This window comes from Nelumbo nucifera, chromosome 3, assembly GCF_055504915.1.
Source record: "Nelumbo nucifera cultivar China Antique chromosome 3, China Antique-T2T, whole genome shotgun sequence".
NCBI lineage: Eukaryota > Viridiplantae > Streptophyta > Magnoliopsida > Proteales > Nelumbonaceae > Nelumbo > Nelumbo nucifera.
The window spans coordinates 110,654,539-110,681,137 of NC_142651.1; the positions used below are offsets into that span (position 1 = coordinate 110,654,539).

The 26,599-nt window shown below is 37.2% G+C and overlaps 3 protein-coding genes across 7 annotated transcripts in view; 2 read left to right on the top strand and 1 right to left on the bottom strand.

Moving 5' to 3' along the window:
- The first annotated feature begins 4,473 nt into the window (after positions 1 to 4,473).
- Positions 4,474 to 8,777, top strand: LOC104607178 (cyprosin-like). The gene is made up of 14 exons (XM_010272743.3): positions 4,474 to 4,612; positions 4,705 to 5,210; positions 5,341 to 5,401; positions 5,532 to 5,626; positions 5,773 to 5,885; positions 6,040 to 6,208; positions 6,772 to 6,811; positions 6,984 to 7,048; positions 7,199 to 7,312; positions 7,428 to 7,492; positions 7,607 to 7,787; positions 8,004 to 8,123; positions 8,220 to 8,314; positions 8,459 to 8,777. Exons 2-14 carry the CDS (start codon positions 4,776 to 4,778, stop codon positions 8,541 to 8,543), a joined length of 1,638 nt encoding a protein of 545 aa, XP_010271045.1. The 5' UTR covers positions 4,474 to 4,612; positions 4,705 to 4,775; the 3' UTR covers positions 8,544 to 8,777.
- Positions 8,778 to 10,882: 2,105 nt separating this feature from the next.
- LOC104607180 (putative transcription factor At3g04930) lies at positions 10,883 to 16,897 on the top strand. 5 transcript variants are annotated; one of them, XR_016084178.1, is made up of 4 exons: positions 10,883 to 12,409; positions 12,804 to 12,995; positions 16,049 to 16,182; positions 16,261 to 16,897. XR_016084178.1 is itself a non-coding variant. In XM_010272744.3 (2 exons), exon 1 carries the CDS (start codon positions 11,137 to 11,139, stop codon positions 12,379 to 12,381), a length of 1,245 nt encoding a protein of 414 aa, XP_010271046.1. In that variant the 5' UTR covers positions 10,885 to 11,136; the 3' UTR covers positions 12,382 to 12,409; positions 12,926 to 13,192. The 5 variants fall into 5 exon arrangements, 1 of the variants encoding a protein (XP_010271046.1); XR_736909.3 differs by having other exon boundaries at positions 10,885 to 12,409; positions 12,926 to 12,995; XR_016084179.1 differs by lacking the exon at positions 12,804 to 12,995.
- A 4,205-nt stretch (positions 16,898 to 21,102) lies between these two features.
- The window catches only part of LOC104607181 (uncharacterized), a 32,072-nt gene continuing 26,575 nt past the window's right edge, over positions 21,103 to 26,599 (bottom strand). Inside the window, exon 8 of the mRNA XM_010272746.3 lies at positions 21,103 to 21,522. Coding sequence (XP_010271048.1) covers positions 21,451 to 21,522 — 72 coding nt within the window. The 3' untranslated portion in view covers positions 21,103 to 21,450. The remainder of the gene's footprint in view (positions 21,523 to 26,599) is intronic.

Here is a 26,599-nt window from a genome sequence, read left to right on the forward strand (position 1 = left end):
CCCAATACGGCCCATGTATTCAGACTTGTCGCACTTCTTCTCTTGGCTCTACTGGCATGTAGTTTCTGGTTATGGTAGACTATAGAATCTTTGAGTGTTGATTGGAAGTGGTTTAAATTATTTTCTATATATCCATCACTTATCAAGCAGCAAATTGCTGGAAGCCTTAATGGATGACTCTATTCTCTACTCTCTTCTACAAAGTATTAAACATACATCGAATGTTATTCTTATTCAATTAATCAAGCATGCATAAACGTTCGCAATATATTAACATCAACGACATGAACACTGTATCATTTTTACTAAAAACAGTTTTTAACTTGTTCCACATTGGAAAAGTACAAGTTTTGTTTTGAGTTTTTTAATAGGAGTTAATTTACACTCCTTAGATAAAGAGATGAGAGTATGGAGGCTTGCAGCCGTGCAACACGCTCGCATGCATGCATGTATGTGGCGCAATGACCCCATTTCCCAACAAATACTATTTGGTATGTGGCGCAATGACCCCATTTCCCAACAAATACTATTTGGAACATTATTTATAAATTATGATTGCACAAAAGAAAACCTTTTTGATTGAGATAATATAGAGACCAAGTGATCATACACATTGACCATTTGTCAAAAAGGAAAAGTAGGTCAATATGTTATATAATTGTTCTTTCCTATTCATCACTTTTGCTATATTTTTTTCAATTTTTTTTTTTTTACATTCATGTAAGATTTATGAAAAAATAGATATCTCATCTTCCAAGTGGGTAAATAATTCTTTTACAGGGGTAATTAATTTTTCCATTTAAGAAAAAATTTGACAAAACATGTTGAGATAATTTTATCTTACCTAAGTAAGTGAACTTACCCAAATAAGTAACTTTCTAAAAAATGAACAGATCCTAAATTGAAGTTGAAGTTGAAGTTGAAGTTGAAGTTGAGACAAATTAATGATAAGTTGTTAATGGCCATAATCAGGTCGTATTTGGATAGGATTGATTGGACTTGAATTTTTATCCAATTAGATGGAATCAATCCAAGGAATTGAATAGAATATCGGATAGAGTAGTTTTCGAAATCTGTTGATAGTCCTAGATGAGCATTTCCAATTGGAGGGAGATACCAACAATGGTTTAGTTCATGCCTAAGGGCCCATTTGGGAGGGCTTCTGTGTTGAAAGTGAGATGCATTGGTTCAGCCGTGGCAGTTGAGCACTTCTATTCACTTGTATTCCAGAGAAGCTACCTGGAGTGTGCTTCCATTAAGCACCCAAAAAACATATAGATACCATTAAGCATCCAAAAGATATGACCCGTTTATGTTATTAAACACAAGATCAATTCTCACAATCCATGTATAATAAAAAGCTACCGTTTTGGTGATGGTCGGTTGGTTGGTTTCTTTGCTATCATATCATGATATCACACCGAGTTGGTTACATGGGGTGGCTCACCCCGGCGTTTATCTCTTCCAAGGGTGCTTAAAGATACTTTGAGGGTAGAGCTTCTTAAGTTGCATAGAGCAGAATGGCAGCTAAATGAAACAACACCCAGATTTCATTCTCACTTTGGCTGTGTTTGGTTCCGTAGGTATTTTTTAATAAACGCTGTTACATCGGCGCTATGTAGGCATTTTCGTTTATTATTGTTTATTGCTTATAAGATCACTATTTGGTTATACTGTTTCTTAGATAAACACACACACAAAAAAGAAAAAAAAAATACAAACACTTTGATTTATGTGAATGGAACCGTTGGGGGAAGCTTTAAATTCTTGCTTCCCCCAACGGTCCAGCATTTCTTGAAACACATCTTACGTGGCGATGAAGTGGCTGCTGAGCTGGTGTGGCGTGATTATGATCCGGTGCATTGCGGATCACCGTTCCAAACGAAAAATGCTACCTAAAACCCTAAACCCAACAACTCTTCAGTTTTAGGATTGCCGTCACCCTAGTAGAGAGAGCTTCTTTGCAAAACCTTATTGTGGACACCGGTAAGTCCACCCTCATAGAGAGAAAGTCGTTGTTTGACACCGGCAACTTTTTTTTAGACCTGCTTCGCTTTCTTCTTCTTCGATGGCTTCTCCCTTCCCTTTGCTATGCCACCTTCCGCCCTGTTCTTAATTATCTCCTCCCATCTATCATCTCTCTCCTTGTTCTAGATCAATTCAATTCAACATTCGACCCTGAGATTGCCTTCCTTTAGAATCTAGGATCTAGTCTTATTCCCGGACCATATTTTGCTGTTTGTCTCTAACTCCAGGAGTAGTACCAGTTCTAGCAGTAGTCTTTTGTATCTGTTGTGCCTGCATTAAGATGGTGAATTGGATTGCGTTTTTCATAAAATCATGAACAATTTGGATAAGGTGCTACGAAAACAAGAAGCAAAATCTCCGCCCCTGTTTTGTCGGTGGACCAATACGACGACTCACGATCAATTGTTCGGTGTCCGTCTCCACCGGCGAATTTCTCAGTTGCGGTCAATTTGCAAAGGAAAGGACAGCATGGGCATGGTAACGAGTGGTTTGTACATATGGATTGGTCAATTAATTCATGGGAGACTCTGGTGTATGGTGAAGCTTTGGATAAGGACATGGCTGTCATCCTTGTCAAAGGCTTGAATCTTCGGTTGCATAAGGGAATCGGATGTAGCCCAATTCTGTTGCCACTTTGGTTTGGAACGTTAGATTGACTCAAATATCAAGAGCATAAATCACACTGTAACACTCATGCAAATGTTTCTATAAATGCCACATTAAACACCCAAACTGCAGGACACGTTTATTCATGCTAAAGTGGAAAGTAAAATTTATTTATTAAGTTGTGACTTGAAATATTTCAAAACTTTCAATCAAACAACAACAACAATAAAAAACTGTTTAAAACATTATTTTTTAGATAAACACCCCCTCAATAAATGCCCAATGAAACCAAATACGCATACTTTATTTACCGCACATCCCACAATACAATATAAAGGATGTGTGGCTGAGTTGTGGGCTGGAAACTTGGATTGGTGAGAAAAAGGAAAGAATGAAAGAGGTGGATGGTTTGATTTGCCCAGTTAATTTCATGAGAGAGAAGGATTTTGTACTCAAGATTAAAGTACAAGCTAAGGAACGCAAATGATAGACATAAAACAAAATCTAGCTATAAAAGGAAAAAATAAATAAAAATATAAATCACGCACGCAGATAGTACTCAGTGGACCTCCCGTCCGGCATCAACAACATGATTTTGCCTGCTCATCTCTAGACATGGATCGATAGGATGGGTAATGTCTCCTATCGATAGGATGGGTAATGTCTCCCAAATCCCAAGACCCTCTATCTAATTAAGATATATATCTTCCATTAATGACATCATATATATATATATATATATCGTTTACCAAATGAGAATTGATGGACATTTCAAATAAGAAATGACTTCACTAAACCAATTCTTAATTATGTTTTGGCTTTTATATATCCCTTATGTGTTTCAGCTTTTTCAAAAGTATGTACGTATATTCAACAATTGTAGCTCATAAGTTCCTAACCAGCTAGCTAGCTTCTCCTCAATAACGGATTAGCTAGCGTAGGCCACTCATTTACGCATAGAATTCCAAAACATGGCGATGGCGTGCAAGGAATGAATAATGGGAAAAAGTGGATGCATATATATATATATATATATATATATATATATATGATACACCACAATTTTTATTGTTTGTCTAGTTTTGTTGAAACTGAAAACTGTGGAAGAAGCAATTTCTACCAAACAAAAATAATGGGAAGGCTTTAATTACTTGGAGGAAACATAAACAATTAATTACGAAGAAAACTGACGAGGAAGAGAGAAAGATGATCCAAGACACATTTACAAATTACAATCACCATGCATGTATATAGCTCATTCGTTTACCGAAAAACAAAATTAATTAAAACGGAACCACATGGATTTATTCCCAGCAGATCGATCGATCGATTGAACCAACTGCTTAAACGTGTACAATATAGCACCATGAAGAGAGAGATATCCAAATTTACATACAATAGCTATATATACCTCGAAGCGAAGGCCATGATTTTCGGTTTTAGCAAAACAAAATGAATTTGTGTAGAAAGGAAATTAAAATATTAATCTTAATCTTAATTGGTAAACGGCTCTAGGATTATTTTCACATGAAAACTGAAATTGGCATGATCAGCTTATGTCTAAGCATGAACGAGTCGTCCACGCCATCATTTTCGTTTGAAAATAAGAAAGCCGAATGAGTGAATATATATATACACGAGTGTGGCAAAAGACAATACAGATTAAATGTTTATACATGAATCTTTTATGTTATTGTTAAATGAAGGTTCCAAACATGAGTTTGAAGCATGTTTGTGTCATCCCTTGTTTGTCCTCTCTATATATTTTATTGTTTCCACGAAACCCACCACCCTTCTCTGCTCCGGTGCTCCCAAGCCCCATCCCATACCTATATATATACCACGGCAACCATGCTTGGTTGATATATAAAAGCCAATGAGAGCTACAAATTAAAAATAAGGGATTCAACTACATACTTCACACTAGCTCTTGCTGTTACAGGGAGGGATCGGAGCTCTTACATTTCAAATTATAAAGGTATTATTATCGTTTCCTCTCATGATCACATGTATTTATACAGACTGAGTTTTAATTAATACAATAATTTTCCTTCTTGTACGTACTAACAGGCAGCAGCAAGAGGCAAGAGGCAAGAGGCAAGAAGCAAGAGGCAACCTCCTCTCTCCTTTGAGTTTGAGACATGATGAGGACGCCCAAGTTTATTGCGTTGTTTATCTACTATTTATGTGCTTTGACATGCTCTTTCCCTCTGCCTGCTTCCTCTGATGATGATGCTGATGGGTTACTGAGAATCGGTTTAAAGAAGAGAAGCTTGGATCTTGACACTCTAAATGCTGCAAGAATTATTAGCAAAGATGGCGGCAAGTATGCAATCGACCTCAAAGACATCTGTAGTAATCTGAATGGTTCAGGCGCAGGTACCGTGTCCCCAAAAACTCGCTTGGTCTGCCCTAAGTTGGGTGAGTCAGATGCATATAAAGTATTTCTCAGTAATATCCTCAATACCCGATACTTTGGGGAGATCGGTATTGGTTCACCACTTCAGAACTTCACTGTTGTCTTCGACACCGGCAGTTCTAACCTCTGGGTTCTTTCATCCAAGTGCCGTTATTCTGTGAGTTCCTTTATTTCTGTTGTATTAATTAAGCTCATTAATTAATCTTTACATATCATCATGATTCTTGACACCCATATCCAACAACGTAACTAATTATTTACGAAAAAGCTTTAATTTGATCGTGCAGATAAACTGTTATTTACATTCCAAATATATTTCAGGCCGGTCCAGTACATATACAAAAATCGGTAATGTTGTTTCATGGTGCAATACAATATTTTATCAACTACTATAAGTATATAGCAATTCTTTAATTTAAGCATGTCGATCTCCTATATATGCTCAAATTCCTTCTTGTGTGCATGGTTTCTAATTCAGGGAAGAATTATAGTATAATTTATGGGTCTAGATCAATTTCTGGCTTCTTCAGCGGAGATAATGTACAAATGGGAAATTTCATCGTTAAAGATCAAGTGGGTTTGTTTAATTATATATCTGCTTGGAGTCTTTTTTTTTTTTTTTTTTCCCAAACGTATATATATTATGTTTGGTTTGGGCCGGCCGTTTGGCTGCAGATAGAGCGAGATAGTAATTTATGCATGATTCTATCTTCTTTCAGACTTTCGCTGAGGTTACACGAGAAAGAAGTCTCACCTTGTTAATGGCAGAATTTGATGGAATCATGGGGTTGGGATTTCAAGAAAAATCTGCAGGAAATGTTTTACCTATCTGGTATATTCACATATATATATATATATATACACATGGATGCATGTTAACAGTTTTCTATTAATTCCCATGCACACACACATATATATATATGCATGTGTATGCCTCAAGTTTTCTATTAACTTTAATTTTGAATCGTGTAACTTGTTGAGTTCAGGTACAGCATGGGGGAACAAGGTCTTTTACGTGACAAGGTCTTCTCCTTCTGGTTCAATCGAAATACAGAGGCTGAGAAAGCGGGTGAGATCATCTTTGGTGGTGTTGATCCCAAACACTTTAAAGGAAAGCATACCTATATACCGGTTGCTCAAAAGGGCTTCTGGCAGGTGAATGGTTCATAATTATATATCTTCATGGCTTCAGCTAGCGTTATACATGTAATTAAACAATTAATTACAAAATAATTAAGCTTGTGGCCTAAAATTAACTTATTACACAGAAAAAAAAAAGGTAAGATTAATCTATCCAAAACAAAAAGTACTGGAAAATGACGCATTTATCCCTTAATAGCATTTTTTTTTTTTTATGATGAGTTACACAAACCTGAATTTAACTGCAGCAACAGACACCCAGAGTTTAATTATCAAAGGATTTACGTTTGGAAAGAATAATATAAAACAACAACGAAGCTGTGCTGCAATAATGATAAAAATATACTTGTTGATGAAAATTCGAAATATGTCAAAATGTTAAAAAGAAAACAGATGTTAGGCCATTATGATCGACCATCATCTTCCACTGTTTCTCCTTCCTGTTATGGTAATTAAATCCTTAATTAGAGCTTTAATTAGAAAATCAAATCATTCGTTTCTTCTATGTTATATATATCTGGTGGACTCTAATTAACGGGTTTAAATTAACTTTGTTTTCTGCTGCCTTATTTTTCCAGGTTGAAATGGGTGATTTTCTTATTGGGGGCCGTTCAACAGGTGATTCAATTTGAACTCAAATGCCTTAATTATATACATTATTTTAATTTAGTGGTAATTAACAAAATCTTACCGTAAATTAAAGAAATATTAATATTAGAACGTATTGAATAATTGAACTGAACTTCCGTCTTAATTAATTCGAATTTCATATTTCTGTCTTTAATTTCAGAAATTTGTAAGGGTGGATGTACTGCGATCGTGGATTCAGGGACTTCTTTAATAGCTGGTCCACCTGTATATGCTCATACCTTCTTGTTAATTAAGACCTGTTTTATTTTCATCAGCAAATAATTCTTATCTTTTCGGATTAATTAATTAAATTGAACTATTGTTGTGTCCTGGCGCGGTAATTATCCTATTTGGCTCTTCCATTATTAAATTCAGGAGATTGTAGCACAAATTAATCATGCCATTGGAGCAGGAGGACTAGCGAATATGGAATGTAGACAGCTGGTGCGTATGGTTGGAGGAGTAATGATGGAACTTATACTTTCACAGGTTGGTTCTGTTTCTACTTCTTTCATTAATCTGAATATGCAGTTAATTACCACGGCTAAGTAATTGTATCTAACTAATTATACTTTTGTTTTAATTTTCACACTGGATGGAGCAGGTCAAATCCGGGAAACTTTGTTCAATGATCAGTGTCTGCAGTTATAATAGCACAGAGCATGAGAGGTAATTAATATTAATTGGTTAGAAAGATAAATTAAGTTTAAAAAATAAAAAATTAGCTCCAAACAAATATGTGATTAATTCTGAGTATATAATATATATGGCGAGAATGAACAGAAATGGGATTGAGATGGTGACGGATCATGGAAGCCAAAGTGGGAATAAGGGATCATCCCATAGTTATACATTGTCCACTCGAGGTGTTCCATGCGCCATGTGCAAGATGCTGGTTACTTTGGTCAAAATCTTGCTCAAACAAAAAGACATTGTGGACTATGTGTTCAACTACCTTGGCAGTGTAATTATTTAACCTACTACAGTCTACTACTACTAGTAATTCCAATTTCTATTGCAATATATATATATATATATATATATATATATATATATATATTCATGATCATTTATATTAATGTTTTGTGATGCCTAATTAAGCTTAGCTCAAGCTACCTTCATTCGTTCATTAGTTATATAGTATATATAAATAAATAAATTGTGTTGTTACATATTTCAGTTGTGCGACTACATGCCCTTGCCACGTGGAAAAGCATTTGTTGATTGCAATAGAATCCCAGATATGCCAAATGTTTCATTTACCATTGGGAAGCATTCCTTCCACTTAACTCCACAACAAGTATGTTTATGACTTAATAATTGTATTACACAAGAGAAGAGAATGATGTAATTTAATTAATTAATTGTGTGTATGTGTGTGATGGATGATGATCAGTACATTCTTAAAACTGGTGAAGGCGATGCCACTACATGCCTCAGCGGGTTTGTCCCACTAGATGCGCCTCCTCCTCCTCCCGGAGGTCCACTTTGGTATGTGAAATTAATCTAGCTACATAGATCATAATTATTATATGAATTAATTATGGTTATAATTTTAATTAAATAATTAAATCTTCATTATTTTTGTATATATATATATATATATATATATTAGTAATTGTTACGTGCATGCAGGATCCTTGGAGATATGTTCATGCAGGTGTACCACACTGTCTTCGATTTTGGTAACCTCCAAATAGGGTTTGCAGAAGCTGCATAATCACCATATTGCGTTCGCGCGCGTGCTACCATGCTACCACTCCTCTTTCTTTTTATTTCTTTTCGTTTTCAACGCAACTTTGATTTATCTCTCTCTCCCTTTTGCACTTATTATATATTGAAAGCTGGCATATATCATTCATAAAATGTTGCCAATACCTACATGGATGGATCATGGATGTACGTCTGCGATGCTATCTCAAATAAAAATAATAATAATTCTATTATTAGAGCATCTGTTTGTTAATTTTTTATTATTGAACAATGAAAATCCTTTAACTATACTACTCTGCCCGGGTTGCCGGGAATACAGCTTACACTTTCTCGTTTATATTCTTTATCTCATATATTCCCATTGGAAGTGGATATATCATATTGTTAATGCCTATTCTTCCGTTTATTGTGCAATAAGTTTTGTTCCAGCCTAACCCCAACAAGATTCTATTCAACCCAACTTTTTGTACACGTTGGACCTAAATTTTCAGTCTGCAGGCTGAGCCTGGGTTAGAAAACTTGAATCTGACCCAATTTGGATTGGGCCTTGGTTGAGAAGTCAGGTAGCTTGAGTCTGACCTAATTCAACCTAAGTCCATTCAAATAATTTCATATATGTATGAATTATATTTATATAAAAACATGTTTTTTAATTATATATACATGTGTATATGTATACAATATATCAATTCTACTCTTAAATTGACCATAAAATCTAAAACAAGATGATTATAGTATATATATATATATATATATATATATATATATATATTACTTCAAAATCAACCTGCTCAATTTGAGTAAGGCTGCATTTGGCATTTCTTACTTTAAAGACCTATGTCCTTTTTGTTGTTAAAAACTCAATGTTCGTATAAGCATTTTAACAGTAAAAATAAATAAATCCTTAAAATAAGGAATATCAAATACAACCTATATCGAGCCTAGTCTGATCCAATCTAAGCCTAAGCCTAACCTGAATTGTTTTGGGTTAAGCTTAGGTTGGGATTGAGGTAAAAACTTGGACTTGGCCTCAGATTAGATCAGCCCCAAGCTGAGATTTGCAACTTTATGGTTGAGCATAAATTGACCTTCGACCTGACCTGACCCTGCCCGAGTTGCAACTGTACTTTCCCTCGATTATATAATTAATGTTTATTCAATAACCATAATAATACACACATGTAATCCTCCTTAACCTAGAGAAGGGTTAGATAGTTATTGCATTAAAGAGGCAACCGGTCCAGAAGCAGGAATAACCCTGACTCGACCCAAAGGCTAATAAGGCATCCAAAATAGATGAACATAAACTTGCTGTTTTACATACGCACAGATGAAGGAGAAAGAAAAGATAGAATTGCATGACTTAGGTATAACCGTCTAATTTACAAACGTGATAAATGAATCACTTAAAAAAAAAAAAAAAACTACTTTTTCATAGCTAATAAAAAAGAAAAGAATACTGTGACATTGCTTTTAGGCTGTGTTTGGTTTGAAGGAAAAGGTAGAGAAACCTGTACATCCCTATCTTTTTCTTCAAACCAAACACAGCCTTATAAAACTTCCATTTATTTATATGATAAGGCTAAGGGTAGGGATGATTAGAATCAGATCCACGTCAACAAAAATTGCTGCTTTTGCTTTGCAACGGTGCAACCCCATCATCATGCCCATTCCATCAATTATCCCATAGAAATTAGAAAAGCGAGAGTAAGATTTGATTTAAAGAATGATTGAATGAATAGTAGATCTGGCTTTATCAACTGCCACGTGAACGCTAAAATCAGTATCCGTGGGCGGGGGAACCCATAACCACAAAGAGCCCAAAGAGGCGTCCCTCCGGAAACGCAACGCAAGAACTTAACTCATACGCTGTTTTATATGAATTGGGATATGCTTATCACAAAGGGTATCTCACACCGACCTCACAGTTGCATCCCACCGTTTATCAGGAGTATCTCTCATGTGTGCTTTCAGCTTGCTCTCTCACAGTCCCACACTAATACAGTTTTTGTGTTACGGTGGTTGTTCGGCATCGATGCTGTTTTTTGAGAAAATGGCATCATATAGACATTATTTCTCTAGCGATGCTTTGAACAACATTTTCTTATTAGGAATATTAATACCAAATAAAATCAATGCTGGTTTTTCAGAAAAATGCAACATTGGTTCTAAATAAAAAATAAACACCATTTTTATAAAAAAACGGAGGTTATAACTCTACATGCGCAACATGACTTTTATAAGAAAACGGTGCGATATTTTCAGTACTAATGCCAAACACCTACGTGATTTCCCGTTTTCCTTGACCAATGCCAAACACCTACGTGATTTCCCGTAATCCCGTTTTCCTTTCCAGGTTCCAGGTTCCAAGCCCAAGCCCAACCAGTAGTTATGCGGCCATAACCCTAGAAAAATTCAAAAGAAGTGACGCCCGTCCCGTCCGCCTCCTCCTCCTCCTCCTCCTCCTCCTCCTCCTCCTCCTCCTCCTCCTCCTCCAACCGCAACTGTAACTGCTCTCTCTCTCTCTCTCTCTCTCTCTCTCTGATATCCTCTTAAATCAAACCAAACAATCCTTAGGCACCGAAACCCGAAATAAAGAGATGCCTTCAAACGAGAACGAAGATGATCAAAACATAGCTGAAGCAGGACAAGGCGACCTCGACGAAGAAGAAAGCGAAGAATATGAAGATGAAGACCTAACCAAGGACGACGACGACGACGAAGAAGAAGAAGAAGAAGACGAAGACGAAGACGAAGAAGATCTCAACTCTCCTCCTTCCACTGTTTCCTCCTCCGGAGACACCACCACCAAGGACGCCCTTCAAAATTCCGCCACCGCCGCCGCCGCCGCCACCACCACCAGCGCCGTCGACGGAACCACTAACGGTACCGTTCCCGAACCACCACCTTCCGAAATTGCCACATCCCTACCCGACCTCACAATCACTCAACCCGTCTCGGCCACGGCTGAAGAAAAGAAGCCTTCAACCACCATCGAAGACTCTCGTCGTCTCTTCCAGCGCCTATGGACCGACGAGGATGAGATCGGTCTTTTGCAGGGCTTCCTCGAGTATACAACCCAACGACGGACCCATAACTCGTCGCACCACCACGACACCGCCCCGTTCTATGACCAGATCAAGAGCCGGTTGCAGCTCGACTTCAACAAGAACCAGTTAGTCGAGAAGCTTCGGCGACTAAAGAAGAAGTACAGGAACGTTGTTAACCGGATCAGCTCCGGAAAGGACTTCGCCTTCAAGAGCCCCCACGATCAGGTCACGTTCGAGATCTCCCGCAAGATCTGGAGCAGCGTGGCCTGTGGAGCTGGTACTGGTGGCGTTGAAGAAGCCGGATTGGATGACGAAGAAACAAACCTTCCCAACCACAAGAATAATAGCAATAGAAACCCTAACGAGGTTAATAACAGTGGTGTTGATAATGATGCTGATGCGAATGACTCGGAAAAGAAGGGTTCGAGGCCTCGGAAACGAAGGAAGAGAGGTGCAGAGGAGAACGTGTTGAATTGTAGGGCCAACTCTGCCATGCCGAATATTGTTGAAGAGACGGTGAGGAGTTGCCTCTCGCCGCTGTTTAAAGAGCTGCTGTATTGCGCAGTTAACGGACACTCAAATGGAGGAGGGTTCGGAGGTCTCGGAGGGGTGGCGTTGAATCCGTTACCCCTTAATTTTGGGGGGGTTGCGATGAGCTTCTCCAAGGGGGAGGTGGTGGACGAGAAGTGGAGGAAACAGCAAGTCTTGGAGTTGGAGGTGTATTTGAAGCGTATTGAGCTGGTGCAGGATCAGATTAAGGCGGCGATAGAGGAATTGAAGGCAATGGAGAGTTGACTTGACGGAAAGTTTTCTGTGGCTACTGGTAATAAGTGTTTGGAGTTTTTGGTTGATCAGTATTAATTTTTCTGGTGCATAATATTTAGTTGATATTTGTAGAGAATGGTTGCAGCATTTGAGTTTCCTGGTTTAATCATCTATTTTACAGAAAAAAACAGTTCCACAATAAGATTTTCTAACATCAATTATGTTTAACCCAAGTTCATTTAATCTGAGGAACCAAATTGGAGGAATTGATGCAATAACTGGTGATGAATGTTTAGTTTAACATGGTTTCAGTGACTGCTTTTCCTATGCTTCTGTAATTTCAATATCCCAATATGTCTTTTTCAGAGTTTCTTGTGCATACATTTATGTTGTATAGATTTACATATCTGAGGTTATATATGAATTCTAATCAATCATATATTTTTGGTCAGACAATTCTGTATGGTTTCCCTTAAACCATTGGGTTTTTTAGTTAGAAGGTCAGGCAGATAGCCTTTTTGCGGCGCCAGTAATTTCTTTTTATGTAAAAAGTATTTGCCTGGAGCAATTTCAGGTCTGCTGTGTACCTGCTGAAAGTGGAGAAGAGGCAAGAGGAGAATAGTTATGAGAAGTCTGACTTTATGGTAAATCAATTGTAGCATCTTTATACTTAGTTTTTTTTTTCTGTTGATCCAATCCTTTGTTTTTTAAAAAGCATTGTAGTGTTTTTTTTCCCCCTTGTACTACCTTATTCTTGCTCTTTGCCTTGTTCCAAGAAATGTTGTTTATGAACAACAATCGGCTTGCTCTTGTCCAATAAAAAGGCACCTTACTTAAATAAGATCTCTTTCTCTTCTGTATCAGTATTCTCTCTGCTGCAAATTAAAATATGTCTATGCATAGTAGGCTCACTTTCTTCAAAATGTTACCTTTCATGTTGAACTAATTAAATACAAAATCGACTTTAAACACATTTTGAATTTAATTCCATTTTCTATTTAACATAATCAGATAATTGGCCATCTTCCTTGTAGCAAGAAGCTTATTACTTGTGTAGACAAATTTTCTTGTTTTAGCAGTTTTGACAGACTAATTAGGTTCATTTTTTTTCATTATCCCAATTGCCACCTTCTTATTAGACTGTCAAAAGGAAAAACTCTTTATAACTGAAAAAACAAACACATTAGAAATAAGTATATTAATGCAGCCCTTAGTTGATTGAGATTTGATATCAGGAAGGAGAGAGGCGGCTAGTGATCATTGGGTTAAGTTTGAATATAGTAAGGTGTAAGGGGTTAACGTTTAAACTGGTTCTAAGGGGTCAATAGTTATAAGGTCAAAAATAAAAAGGGAAGAGAGAGAGAGAGAGATCAGTATTTAGAGGACATGATTAATTGACAATACTTGAGAAAATTTTAGTTAGAGCTATTAAATAATGAAAGGATCTAAATTTGTTTAAAACTTGTTTGGTTGATTTACTTGAAAGAGTCTAGGGCTTGGATGGATCTAAATTTGTTTAAAACTTATAAATAGTCTTAGAGGACACTTGCTAAGTACAAAAAAAGTCCAAGAGAAAATAATATAATCAAGATAAATTGTGGTTAGAAATTGACGATTCAACAATTACTCAATAGAATGAGATTGCCGGGGCCTCAGTGCAACATTTTAAATCTATTTTTAGAAGACCCTTGAATGGTATGGTGTGGGTTGAAGGATTGGAGTGGCCAAGGTTAGGATTAGAGGCAAGGGTATGGATAGAAAGAAAATTTGAATTGGAGGAAATAAAAGAAGTATGTTTTCTATTGATAGATCAAAAGCTCCAGGCCCATATGGTTTTCTAGTGGCTTTTTATCAAGACTGTTGGGACATACTAGAAAAGGACTTATTGGTAGTCTTTGAGAAGTTCTATAGAAGAGTAATTAATCCAGGGATGAATTCCACTTTCATTGGTTGGTACCTAAGAAGAGGATGCTGTCCATCCGAGAGACTTTAGGCCAATTAGTTTAGTGAATAGTTTGTACAAGATTATTGCCAAGGTGTTGTCTCTTCAGATTAAACAAGTCCTTCCCTCCATAATTGCACCTAATCAAGAAGCCTCTGTAAAAGTAAAACAGATAGCTGATCAAATTTTAATAGCAAATTAAAGTGTAGAGGATTTCAAGAAGTTAGGAAGAAAGGAAAGGAGTGGTATGCGAGCTTGATTTAAAGAAAGCCTATGATATGGTGTATTGGTACTTTTTGTTGGAAGTGATGAAAAGTTTTGGATTTGGGGATAGATGGCATAAATGGGTGATGGGATATGTTAGAACATGTCAATATTCTGTTTTCGTAAATGGGACAATGGTGGATTTTTTTTTTCTTGACATATAGGAGAATAAGGCAAGGAGACCCTCTATCCTCTTTCCTGTTTACTTTGATATCAGAGGTTCTTGGAAGACTGAGGGTTCATTTGGTTTGTGGATAGGATTGGAATCAGAATTGGAATCACCTATTCATCATGCATGTTTGGTTTAGTTGTGAATCGGAATCGGATTCCGATTGTTGTTGCTTGATTCATTTGGGGTTGGAAACAGAATCAATTGAAATTTTTTAATTTTGTAGTTTGCAGATGATACGGTGCTTTTTTGTGAAGGAGATTTAAGTTGGATTGGGAATCTAAAACTTGTGCAATTATTCAAGAAAATATCTAATTTTAAGGTGAACTTTGAGAAAAGTTCCTTAGTGGGGATAAATATGGGGGAAGGAGAGATCCTATAAAGTGCAGACATTTTTGGTTGTGTGGTGTCTAACTCGTCATTGAGTTATCTAGGCTTGCCCTTAGATGATAATCCAAACTCCAAAGAATGGAATGCTCTGGAATCCAGTCGTTGAAAGGTTTGAGAAGAGACTAGCTGCTTGGAAGAAAAATTGTCTCTGGGTGGGAGAATCACATTGATTAGGTCCACCTTAGTTAACTTGCTTGTTTATTATTTGTCGATGCTCAAAATTCCAAGGGAACAACTAGGAAGTTCGAAAAATTAATGAAAGATTTTCTTTGGGTGCCAAGGGGAGAAGAAGGATAATAGGGTCAGTTGGGACATGGTGAGAGAAGCGAAAAAATTCGGAGGGCTTGGGTTAGCGAACATTTAGAAAAGAAACTAGGCTCTTTTGAGGAAGTGGTTGTGGAGATTTTCATTAGAGAAGGAAAAGTTGTGGGCTAGGATAATAAAAAGTATTCATGGGCTTGCAGTCAATGGATGGGATGTTGGGATTATGGCTATGACAAAAGAGCCTCACCATGGAAAGCAATCCAAGATACTTTGCCTTTATTCTTGCCTTTCATCGGGTATGATTTGCACTCAGGCAATCTCATTAAATTCTGGGAGTAAATTTGGGTTGGGGATCTTCTTTTGATGGTCCAATTTCCTTCTATGCTTTGCCCAATGTCAAGCACCAGCCTATTTCTACCTTTTTGATTCCTTCTCATTCTAATTTTGGCATTAGTTGGAATCTGGGATTGAGAAGGGCCATTAGAGATACAGAATTAGATAGTACCTCGACTCTTTTGGGTATATCCTTGTAGGAGTTTTCCTGGATTCTACAAAGCCTGATAGTCAGATTTTGAAATCTTCCTCCTATAGGTTGTTCACTTTTGCTTCTTTATTCAACGCTTCAACTCAACTGGCCTTTAATCCTAGGTTGCATTTTCCTGGTGTAGACCTATTCCACCGAGGGTGGGGTGTTTCTGTTGGGAAGCATTCCTGGAAAGAATCAACACAAGTGATTTGCTTCAAAGAAAAAGACCCAAGAGTTGTTTATCCCCTCATTGATGTGTTCTCTATAAAGCCAAAGGTGAGACTGGTAACCACTTATCTCCTACCATTTTGCTAATAGTATTTGGGAATAGTTTATTTCTTTGTTTGGATGCAGGTGGTCCCCCCACTTAATATGCAAAGCTTGTTTGCCTCTACAACTTTTAGTTGGCCAAAGAAAAGGGGTAGGGTGATGTGTAGGTAGGTGCGTAAGGGCGGCTATATGTTGGACAATATGGGAAGAAAGGAACTTAAGGATCTTCTCAGACAAGGAGAGAAAGCGTAGAAACTTTATTGGAAGTGATCCAAATAGGCTGAAGACTCTGAACATGTTTGAAGATTTTACAATGGTAGATTTATGAAGGAAATGGATCAAGATAGAAAATTCTGACCCAGCAAAGGTGGTTGCATGTCCTATTTGGTCTCCTCCTAGTGGCTTTATCAAATTGAACTTTGATGGTTAGCAATGCTGGTAATCTTGGGCCTTGAGGCATTGGGGGAGTTTTCAGGAATGAGGAAGGAAATGTAATTGCATGTTTTCTGGAATGATGAATGTTTTCAGGAATGAGGAATGAAATGTAATTGTAACAGGTGACTCTTCAGGCAGAGATTTTGGTGGCTTTGGAAGGAGCACAAAGAGCTAAAGAGCTGTGTATTAGAAAGCTGATTATAGAAGGAGATTATAAGGTGGTATTGGATTAAAAGATCTGATAATTCTTTCTGTGCTCAATTGTAATTGCATTTGTTTTCTTCACACCTGTCGGGTGGTCTTATTGGTTGGTAGAGTTAAGAAAGTTTATCTCCCCTTTCATGTACTAATCCCTTAATTCTGTTAATGAAAAGCACTTGTTATTGATAAAAAAAAATGCACCTGGTGTTTCCATAAGTCAAAAAAAAAAAAATGCACTTGTTATTGATCCAAAAAAAAAAAAAAAATTGCACCCAAACTAAATGTCTTCAAATAAGTCAAACTAAGGATGCTGACTATCCGAACAACATGCTTAGAAGAGCAGTTTGTTCCTTGAAAAAAAATGCTTGTGTTTACTGTATGCTTGGTCGTGTTAAAATTGTCATCATAAATTTAAATGTATCCATACAAGCTAACAGATCCTTTTACAGTAAAAAATACCATGACCTCCTCTCAGGTTTTACCTATTAACTTGGAGTCTCTCGAATGTGAATTGTTTTCTTGTTGCGAGTTTCAAAAACAAATTAAAACCATCTGGTTTAGAAAAATGTTGCTTAAAATGAAAACACAAAATTGTTCTTTTTTTTTTCCAAAACTGAAATCAAAAACAAATTCTTGAATTCCTAGTTTAGGAGCATGCTTTCATCTGGTTCCTTTAGTATCATTTCTCATCATATAATATCTGTGCTATAAGCTTTATTTTGGTGTTGACAACCATCATTTTAGGGGTGTTCTACGTCTACAACATGAATGTTTTTGTTTTAATTTGTGTTTGAAATTGACATCAGTAAAAAAAAAAACAAGGGTAAATTACAAAAGTCGCCCATGTACTATGGGGTCAGTGATGGTTACCCACTCGAGCTTTTAAGAACCAATTTTCATAAGACCCCAAAATTCATAAAAATTTGGAGTTTTTGAAAGATAAACAAGTAGGTTATTTTAATGTGCACAACAATTTAAATTACTGTTATGTCTATCCCAACTCATTACCTGAATAATAGAAAAAGTATGTAGAAAAGAAGAAGATGAATCACAAATACAAAGGAGATCAAGTCATAACGCAGATAAGCAGAATTTCCCACGTTAGCGGTGGGTGGTAAGACAGAAGGATTTTCAGTCACCTCCAGGTGTGCACACACGAATGGCCTTTTCAAAACGTGTGATCACATCGTCTAATAGAATGGCATACCATCCGTTCATTTAACCCAGACTGGCGGGTCGGTGTCGAGGTATGGAGCAAATTGTGTGAAAATAATTTTGGGAAGGTTGTGTTGTTGGTATTGTTGCAAATAGAAAACCTTTCTCTTGGTCTATTTCTCCAAATTTGACCCCACAGGCTCTACAACAATGAAATAGATTGGACCACAATAGATGGATACTCCCCAATAGATGGGCCCAACAATGAAATAGACTGGGCCACAATAGTGAAAAGGCCAGTTTTAGATTGGACCCCGTCCAGTCCATTTGGACGGATTGGATGGACCAACAAGACATTGGATTGGACCAATCCAGTCCAAAATATTTATTAGATTGGATTGGATTGGACCTGGTCCATCTGGAACAAATTTATATTGGATTGCGTTAGATTAAGACAATATCTGGTCTATTGATATTAGATAAGAATGTGTCAATGGACCGGGTTTCAGTTGAAACCAATCTAAATCAAAATGAATTTGAACAGATTAAACGGTTCAGACGTTGAATTGAACTGGTCCAAATTGGTCCAAAACATTCTGGATTGGATTGGATATGGTCCATTTATAATGGTCACACATGGGACTGGATCTGATTAGACCAAATCCAGTCCAATTGACACCCCTATTTCCATCTACCCCATCTCTCTCCAGATCACGGCTTACCTGGTCACCATGTTTTGTCTCTCGACAGGTATGATGTACGATCGAGAGAGAATCCTAATATTTCCCTCACAAAGCAGCTTCTCACCACCCTTTGATCAAATTATCAAGCGGTAACATTCCATTAATCTCCTCTATAACGATTGAGGACGTCTCCGTTGCTTATGCCCCACATTTCAACCCTTCTCTACAAACTTGTCCAAGTTGGATCCGCATCTTCTCAATGCATTTAGGGATGGAAATTTTCTCAATTTTTCTGATCTCCATGGGGATTAGTCCAGAATGGGGTGGGGATGGGGTGGGGACGGGAAGAGTACTCCTAGCCCCGTGGTCCCTTGTCATCCATCTGTATGGACCCTTGTGTATATGCATGTACATTATGTATATACGTATGTATATTAATATTTTAAAAGATATGGTTGATTGTATTCAAATATGGGGATAGGAATCGCTCTCTGTCCTTTTCCCGCCCCATTGCTATTCCTAAATGCGAGGGACACCAACCAAGTTTAAAAAATATGTATGTATATTAATTGGCGTTTTATTGCTGATTTGAACTGTAATAAAGCTGGTTTCCTTGTCTGATGCTACCGGTGATGTGTCCTCTATAGGCAGCCGATCCCGTCTATCTAGTGGCTGGTAACGGAGACTTGGGATTCAATCCCTTCTTCACCACCCTTTTTCATTTTTTTGGCAAAACTCTGGTTTCACTATTCTGTCCCACTGATTTTAATCTCATTCAAGCATCGAGTAATATTAATATTTAAGTGGTATTACTGTGTCAATGCATTTGAATATTCAACAAGAGTTCCCTCGTGCCAGATAGCCTAATATGACCATGGATATAGTCCACTTTCATGTCATGAACATCTTTCCTAATTATTTGTGAACTGGTTGCATAATCAACGTCCCAAAATGTGAACTGGTTTCTAAGTGTACCAACAAGTGATCCAGGTGGAGTTTCCAACGTAACACCAATCCTCCCGTGCCAACATATATTGTCATCCCTGCTGATTGATTGGTATTCACACACGTATTGTTTGCAGAGTCAAGGATGAAGATTGTTATACATCCATACTCTTTAATTGCTGTTACTTGTAACTATTTGCTGGAACGTTAATGTAATATCTCATTGAATGCTCATATGATATACATCTTATAAATTGTTGTGGGTTTTATATATTTTGACATTAGGATTATACTTTAACAAATTATTAATTAATATTTTAATCTACAATAAATACAAATATTTTTATTATTTAGAAAAATAATTATTATTTACAAAATACACGATATTTTAACACTACTTTGAATTATTCTTTTGTTACTAAAAAAGTAAAAATCATAAATAAAAAAAAATGATTTTATAATTAAAATATAATAATTACACTTAGACCATCTATATCATGTCCTATTACATAGATTAATGTATCTCTTCATACCATGGTTTTTAAAACCGAACCGGTGACCAAACTGGTCAGGAGTCCGGTTACCGGTTCAAACGGTCCAATTGTTCGACCCAAACGACCAGTCCGTTCTAACAAAAAAAAATAAAAAAATTTAAAGAATTTGAAAAATGGTTAACTGGCCAGTTCAGCGGTTTGCTGACCAAAATCAACAGTTTTGGGGAAAAAAGCGGGTTTGGGGAGAAACGGAACCAGTTAGGTGACCGGTTCCCGGTTTTTCCAGTCCGGTCCGGTTTTGAAACCATACTTCATACAGTCTACAAAATATGCACTTCTTGCATAATTATACATTGTATAACTTTGTTATTCAAGTATATCTATATCTATCATATCCATATACGTCCAACACATCGAAATATATATCCACAAGGTTCAAGATGTCGATACAGCCCAATACATCCCTTGCACCCACTTTTTTTTATTTTTTATTTTTTTTCATGAACCTGGTTTAAACTTCAGAGGGGTCAGTCTATAGCCCTTCTACCCCCTGAACCGGATTAAACCCCAAAACACCCCGTAGGAGCATATCAGGAGACTTCCAATACGGGCTGACAAAATTTTGCACCTTACAAGACAATATCAGGAGACTTCCATTTTCAATCCAAGACAATATACAAGAGAAGAATGATGCACAATATTAATATTTCAAACATTGATGCACTGGCAAAATAAGCAATACATACCAACGTTTTTGAATATAATCTTGCTTTTTAAATATATGCATCTCCATTAATAAAAATTGTGGAGTCTGCATTTAAAATAGAGCTTCAAATTTTACGGGTAGTTATTTAATGCATCTGATATTTTGAACCTCGCTTTAATCAATAATTGTATTTTAATTTACAATTTGTGAAATCCAATATTGATGGGGAAGGAAAGGATTCGCAATAAACCTAATTACAACATGATCTAAGCACTGCCGAGTACCATCAAGGATCATTAGACCAGACTGGTATGAAAGAAAATAAAATAGAGGCATACTCCAACTGTTCATTGTTTTTAAGATCCAGCCACATGACACGGTCACGTGATCACACCCACCACGCAAATGCATATGTGCGTGCAATTGTGTCATTTAACTTCAAACTAGGAGAGCAAAACATCTACCAAGGTGATCCACAGTCCATAACTGTCATAAATCCAGAGCAAACACAACAGGCCAACATACATGAATAAACAAGATGGAAAAGCTATATATATTATTTGTACATCTATTTCCTTCAAATCAAATCCTCTTGTTAATACTAAAACAAGGTTCAGTCTTCATTGCAAAGTTCCCGAGGTTGAAGAGAAATTGACTAGTCTTCGTCACTATCATTGCTGAAAACTGAAGCTACCTTTGCTTTCTTTGCAGCACCACCGAACGAGTTCTGAAAATTAGAAGAAATGAATTAGTTGGAATAAGCATCGTTCTCACCGAATACAAAGTAATAAACAACATATAATGAAATGAGCCATCTAGTTGACTCCGGAAATGTTAACATGTCAATTCATTAGAATAGTTGCGAAGGGAAATTGTAATACCAAAATAATACGGGGGAAACTATCTAACCTCCCCTCATGGCCTCACTTGGTTGAAATTTGATAAATGTTAACCATAAATCCCCTATCACAGAAAAAGTTAGCATGTATCTTTTAATTTTTAATGACAAAAATAACCTTAACTAAATGGTGAACCTCCTTTATTAATTTTTACATGCCCAAAATACCCCTATTGAATTTGTTTCTTTATTGTATAGTTTTGAGAAAATTACAGATAGTATCTTGTACTTTAGGGGTAATGACCTCAACAAGTGGAACACTTGGCCACTTATACCATTACCTTCCAGAGATAAGTGGAACACTTGGTCACTTATACCTTGACCTTCCAGAGAAAAAAAAGGTCCAGCCACTAACGCATCATATATGGACACCTCGAAACATTTCAAAATCCCAAAAAACCTCATTAATTTTGACACTGATGAGCTATTTTCATTAATCGGCTGTGGACATTGCTCTTATAATCTTCCTCGTGACCCAACCAAAGTGGTAGTGAGCAAAGTCCCAGGCCCGCCCACCACCAGTCCACCTCTCTCTGCTCTGCGTGGCCCAACCAAAGTGGCAGTGAGCAAAGTCCTTACCAACACAAAACCATAGATCAGAGTAGAGGTGTAAATCGAGTCATGCCACCCGTGGCCCAGTACAATTTTGAGTCGACCCAATTTTGACCCGCCTGCGGCCCAGGCATGGCACGACCGAATGGGCTGTCAGGCCTAGGATTTCAGGTCCGTGGGTCAGCACGACACGACCAAGTGGACCATGCTGCCCGCAGCCCGCATCACGGCCCATATATATATTTTTATATATTTTGTATAATATATATATTATATTATATATAATAATTATATAATATATATAATTTTATTTTCAACTTTATTATATTATTTCATTTTATTATTGTGTATACATCAAAATTCATATAAAATAAAATTTTAAGATCTTTTTTAATTTTTTGTATATATTTTTAATTTATGTTAAAATTTTCATTATTTTTTCAAAAATTTTACAAAACATGGCTTGACCCGATCTATGGCCCAGCCTAGCCCAAGGCTCGACCCACTGACCAGTCCGGCCCACAGCACAAGATGGGCCCATGTAGGCTCAGGCTCGGGCCGTGGGCCGTCTGGTCGACCCCCCAAAATATCGTAGGGGATGGAAGCACGGCCTGACTCGGCCCACAGGCCGACACGACACAACCCACACTTTGCATGGGCCACATGCAAGTCGTGTCATGCTAGCCCAGCATAGCCTGATTTACACCTAAAGATCAGAGATCCATCTCTGGAGCATGACTAGAGTAGAATCGTATAAGTTTTAGAGATCTCCATCATGTTCAATTCCTCAAAGATACCAACCGACAAACCTTCCCAGAAACGCGAACATTAACTATTTTAGGTTCACTGCTGCCAAGGACATGCTTGATTCACCAGGACTCAACACCAACCAGCATGGTTTTCAAAACCTGACCGAACGGTCGAACCGAAAAAACCAGAAACCGGTCAAGTGATCGGTTCCGTTTTTCCCCAAAACCAGATTTTCTCCAAAAACCATTGATTTTGATCAGTAAACCACTGACCCGAGCGATTAACCATTCGAACTGTTGGAACGGTTTTGACCCTTTTTTATTTTATTTTTTTTATAAAAACGGGCCATTTTTATAACAATCGGACCGTTCGACCAGGAACCGGACCCCTCACCGGTTCGTTCTCCAGGTCAGTTTTAAAAATTTTGCCAACCAATTAACCCCTTGCAGATTTTTTTAAAGCCTCGACTTTTTATCTCAACCAAACTGTTTGTCTCTACTCAAGGCCTTACCAGTTACTTCCCATTGCTGTCCACACTTCCCAATTTAAACGATACTCCCGTCCACCCTACCAACCCATCATTGGTGATATTTCCTGGTTTTATATTTTGTGTTCCATTTTGTTGATCCGTTTAAAAGAGCAATGTGCGAGTCACCATCATCGTGCCGTTCCAACTAGTACAAACCTGCTGCTGCAATTGCACTTCCAATGCTTATTCAAGGCATAGGTGGATTAAGGAAGATTTGGGAATACTAGATTCTTTCACAAATTAGCAATTGGAAAAAGGAAGAATTTTGTGACCAAATTAGAGGTAAAAGCGAGGGTGATTACCAATCAGGATGATATAGCCAAGAAGTTTGTGGACCACTTCAAATCCATTTATAAGAGGCCTTTGAATGACAGCTCAGTAGTGGAAGGGGTGCATTGGCCAAGCAAAAGGATAGGTGGGCAAAAAGGAATTTTGAGGAAGAGATTAAACAAGCAATGTTTTTAATGGACAAAGTAAAGCTCCAGGCCCGAATGGCTTCACAATGGCTTTCTATCAGAGATAATAAAAGATGATTTGCATTAAGGAATTTGCAAATAAGCACATAGTAGACCGCGGAGTTAATGCAACCTTTTGGCTCTAATCCTAACAGGCCCAATGCCTTTTTTTTATTAATAACAATAAGCTTTTTTTTATTGATAATAACAATAAGCTTTATTAATGAATAAGATTTGTGAAACTTTAATTACAGAAAGGGGGAGGTAAACTATCTTAACTCCCCAACAACAAAAAGGACAGAAAAAATCTAAAAATTAGCCCAAAACAGAAATTCCTTAACCACCCCTTGCTTAGCTAACCAATCAGCCATTGAGTTACCACTTCTCTTGACCCAGCTGTACTTCACCTCAATATCCTTACTCAGCCATTTAAATTTTTTCTTTTCATTACTGTAGCTCAACAAACCACTGTTGTCTCCATTAGAGAACAATAGCAACCTGCTCCTAATTGTGGGTGTAAAGCTCAACTTTGATGGCAGCTCTATAGATAATCTAGGCCCCTCTGAAATTGGGATGGAGAAGAAAGATTTATGGATCTGTTTTCTACCCCAATAGGTGTGGGAGACTCTTAGAGAAAAAGTTTTGGCACTTCTACAAGGGCTCAAAATGGCTAAACAACTAGATATCCAACAATTGGAAGTGGAGGGAGATTGGAAATTGGTAATAGGATGGATGCAGTAAAACAATTTGGGCACTTGATCCCTTGGACAACCTGTAAGGGAAATTATTCGCCCAACAAGGGCTGGAGGTCTGTTTTAAATGGACCAGGAGATCAGCCAATGCAAATGCTGATTCTTTAGCAAAGCAAGGAGTTAGTAGGGAGAACCTATTTTGGGCGCGTGTTTAATTTGTGTTGAGCGGTCACCTTGCTTATGAAGGTGGCAGTTATACTCAATCTCCTTGAACATTAATCAAAGTCACTGTTTACCATCAAAAAATATGAAGCCATCCAGGAACCTAAAAGCTCTAATAAGTGATAAAATGAGAAGAGTAGACTAACATGGTTTGGTCATGTGCAATAGAAGACCACCAACTACTCCAGTCAGAGAAGTGATTTGTTACAAGTTGAAAGGGCTAAAAGAATTAGGAATAAACCGAAAAGGATGAGTAGAAGTAAATAGAAATGGTTTAGGCACTAATAAGTTAACAGTGGATATGGCTTTAAATAGAACAGATTGACAAAACAGGATTCATGTAGTTGTCCCCATCATAGTTGTGCCTAGGCGTCACCTAGGCGACTATGCGCTTTTCAAAGAACACCTCGCCCAAACGCCAACTATATTAGACGCATTCTTATAGAAATATTTATTTAATAAAAAAATATAAAATATATAATATTTTATTGGTTGTATTAGTTATTATAATAGAACCTATTGCATGTTATCATGCTTTTGTATTGAGGAAAGTAAAAACAAAGTTAATCTTCGAGGGTTTCACATTGACAATAGAATCGAAGTATCGACCTGAGGAAGATGAGAGAACAGCCTCCATCATTCCCACAGTCCTCTAAAGTCAAGGTGAGTTAACCCTTCTTCTTTTTAGTTTTGTCCTCTATTTCCTGGTTTAAAAAAGTGGTTACGCCCCATTTTCTCCTCTTCCTTTTTGTATCTTTTCTCCAAGTTTTTTTAATCATTTTATTGGACTAAAACAGGGGCTCCGCGCCCTTCTTTTGTTCTTAAATTTCCTGCATGTTTTCAGCTTTTTTTTCTCATTATTGGTGTCTGAAACAGGGGCTCCACCCCTTCTTTTATTCTTCATATTCTTCTTTTATTTTAATATTTTTTACCAGCTTTTCTGGGTCTAGAACAGGGGCTCCGCCCCCTTCTTTTGTTCTTAATTTCTTCCATTTTTTCAGCTTTTTTTTTTGTTCTCATCATTGGTTTCTGAAACAGGGGCTCCGTCCCTTCTTTTCTTCTTCATATTTCTTCTTTTATTTTAATATTTTTCACCAGATTTTCTGGGTCTAGAACAGGGGCTCCGCCCCCTACTTTTCTTTTTCATTTTCTTCTTTTATTTTAGTATTTGTTCCCTATGTATTGTTGATCTAAAATCTTCAGTTCTTTCAAGTTCCAAGCACAAAAGTAAATGCAGAATACATAAATCCCAAAAAAACTAGTTCAAAAGGGTAGAAATCCATCGGCAAAGTCGCCTAGGCGAGGGGCTAGGCGCCTGGGCACCCCAAAGTCGCCTAACCTCACCTTGGCGCCTTGAAAACTATGGGCCCCATATAGTTGGGATAAGGCATGGATGATGATGATGATGTTACTAAGTTTTATCAAATAAGTTTGATCATATCCATTTCGTTGTTCCACACATCCATCTGAACATTTGCATTTCTCCCCCACTCACTTTCTAGACAGGTTATTTCTTGATTGCCAGCCTTATAACCATTTAATAAAATTTTCCTTTCAGTTTAAGAAGTATTGTCCTACAACATAAAATTCCAGATGAGCCCCTCCAATTTGTCCATCTGACTCTAATTCTATGGGCAACATCCTCAATCTCTTCTTTGTTATGGATTACCAAACTAATTTAATGGAATTGGTCAAAATTCAGATAT

What these genes read in the sequence shown, in the direction of transcription:
- LOC104607178 (XM_010272743.3), top strand. Translation starts at nt 4,776, where the DNA reads ATGATGAGGACGCCCAAGTTTATTGCGTTGTTTATCTACTATTTATGT. An exon ending in TATTGGGGGCCGTTCAACAG is followed by an intron (nt 6,812 to 6,983) that starts GTGATTCAATTT and finishes CTTTAATTTCAG; the next exon opens with AAATTTGTAAGGGTGGATGT. An exon ending in TGGAACTTATACTTTCACAG is followed by an intron (nt 7,313 to 7,427) that starts GTTGGTTCTGTT and finishes TGGATGGAGCAG; the next exon opens with GTCAAATCCGGGAAACTTTG.
- LOC104607180 (XM_010272744.3), top strand. Translation starts at nt 11,137, where the DNA reads ATGCCTTCAAACGAGAACGAAGATGATCAAAACATAGCTGAAGCAGGA.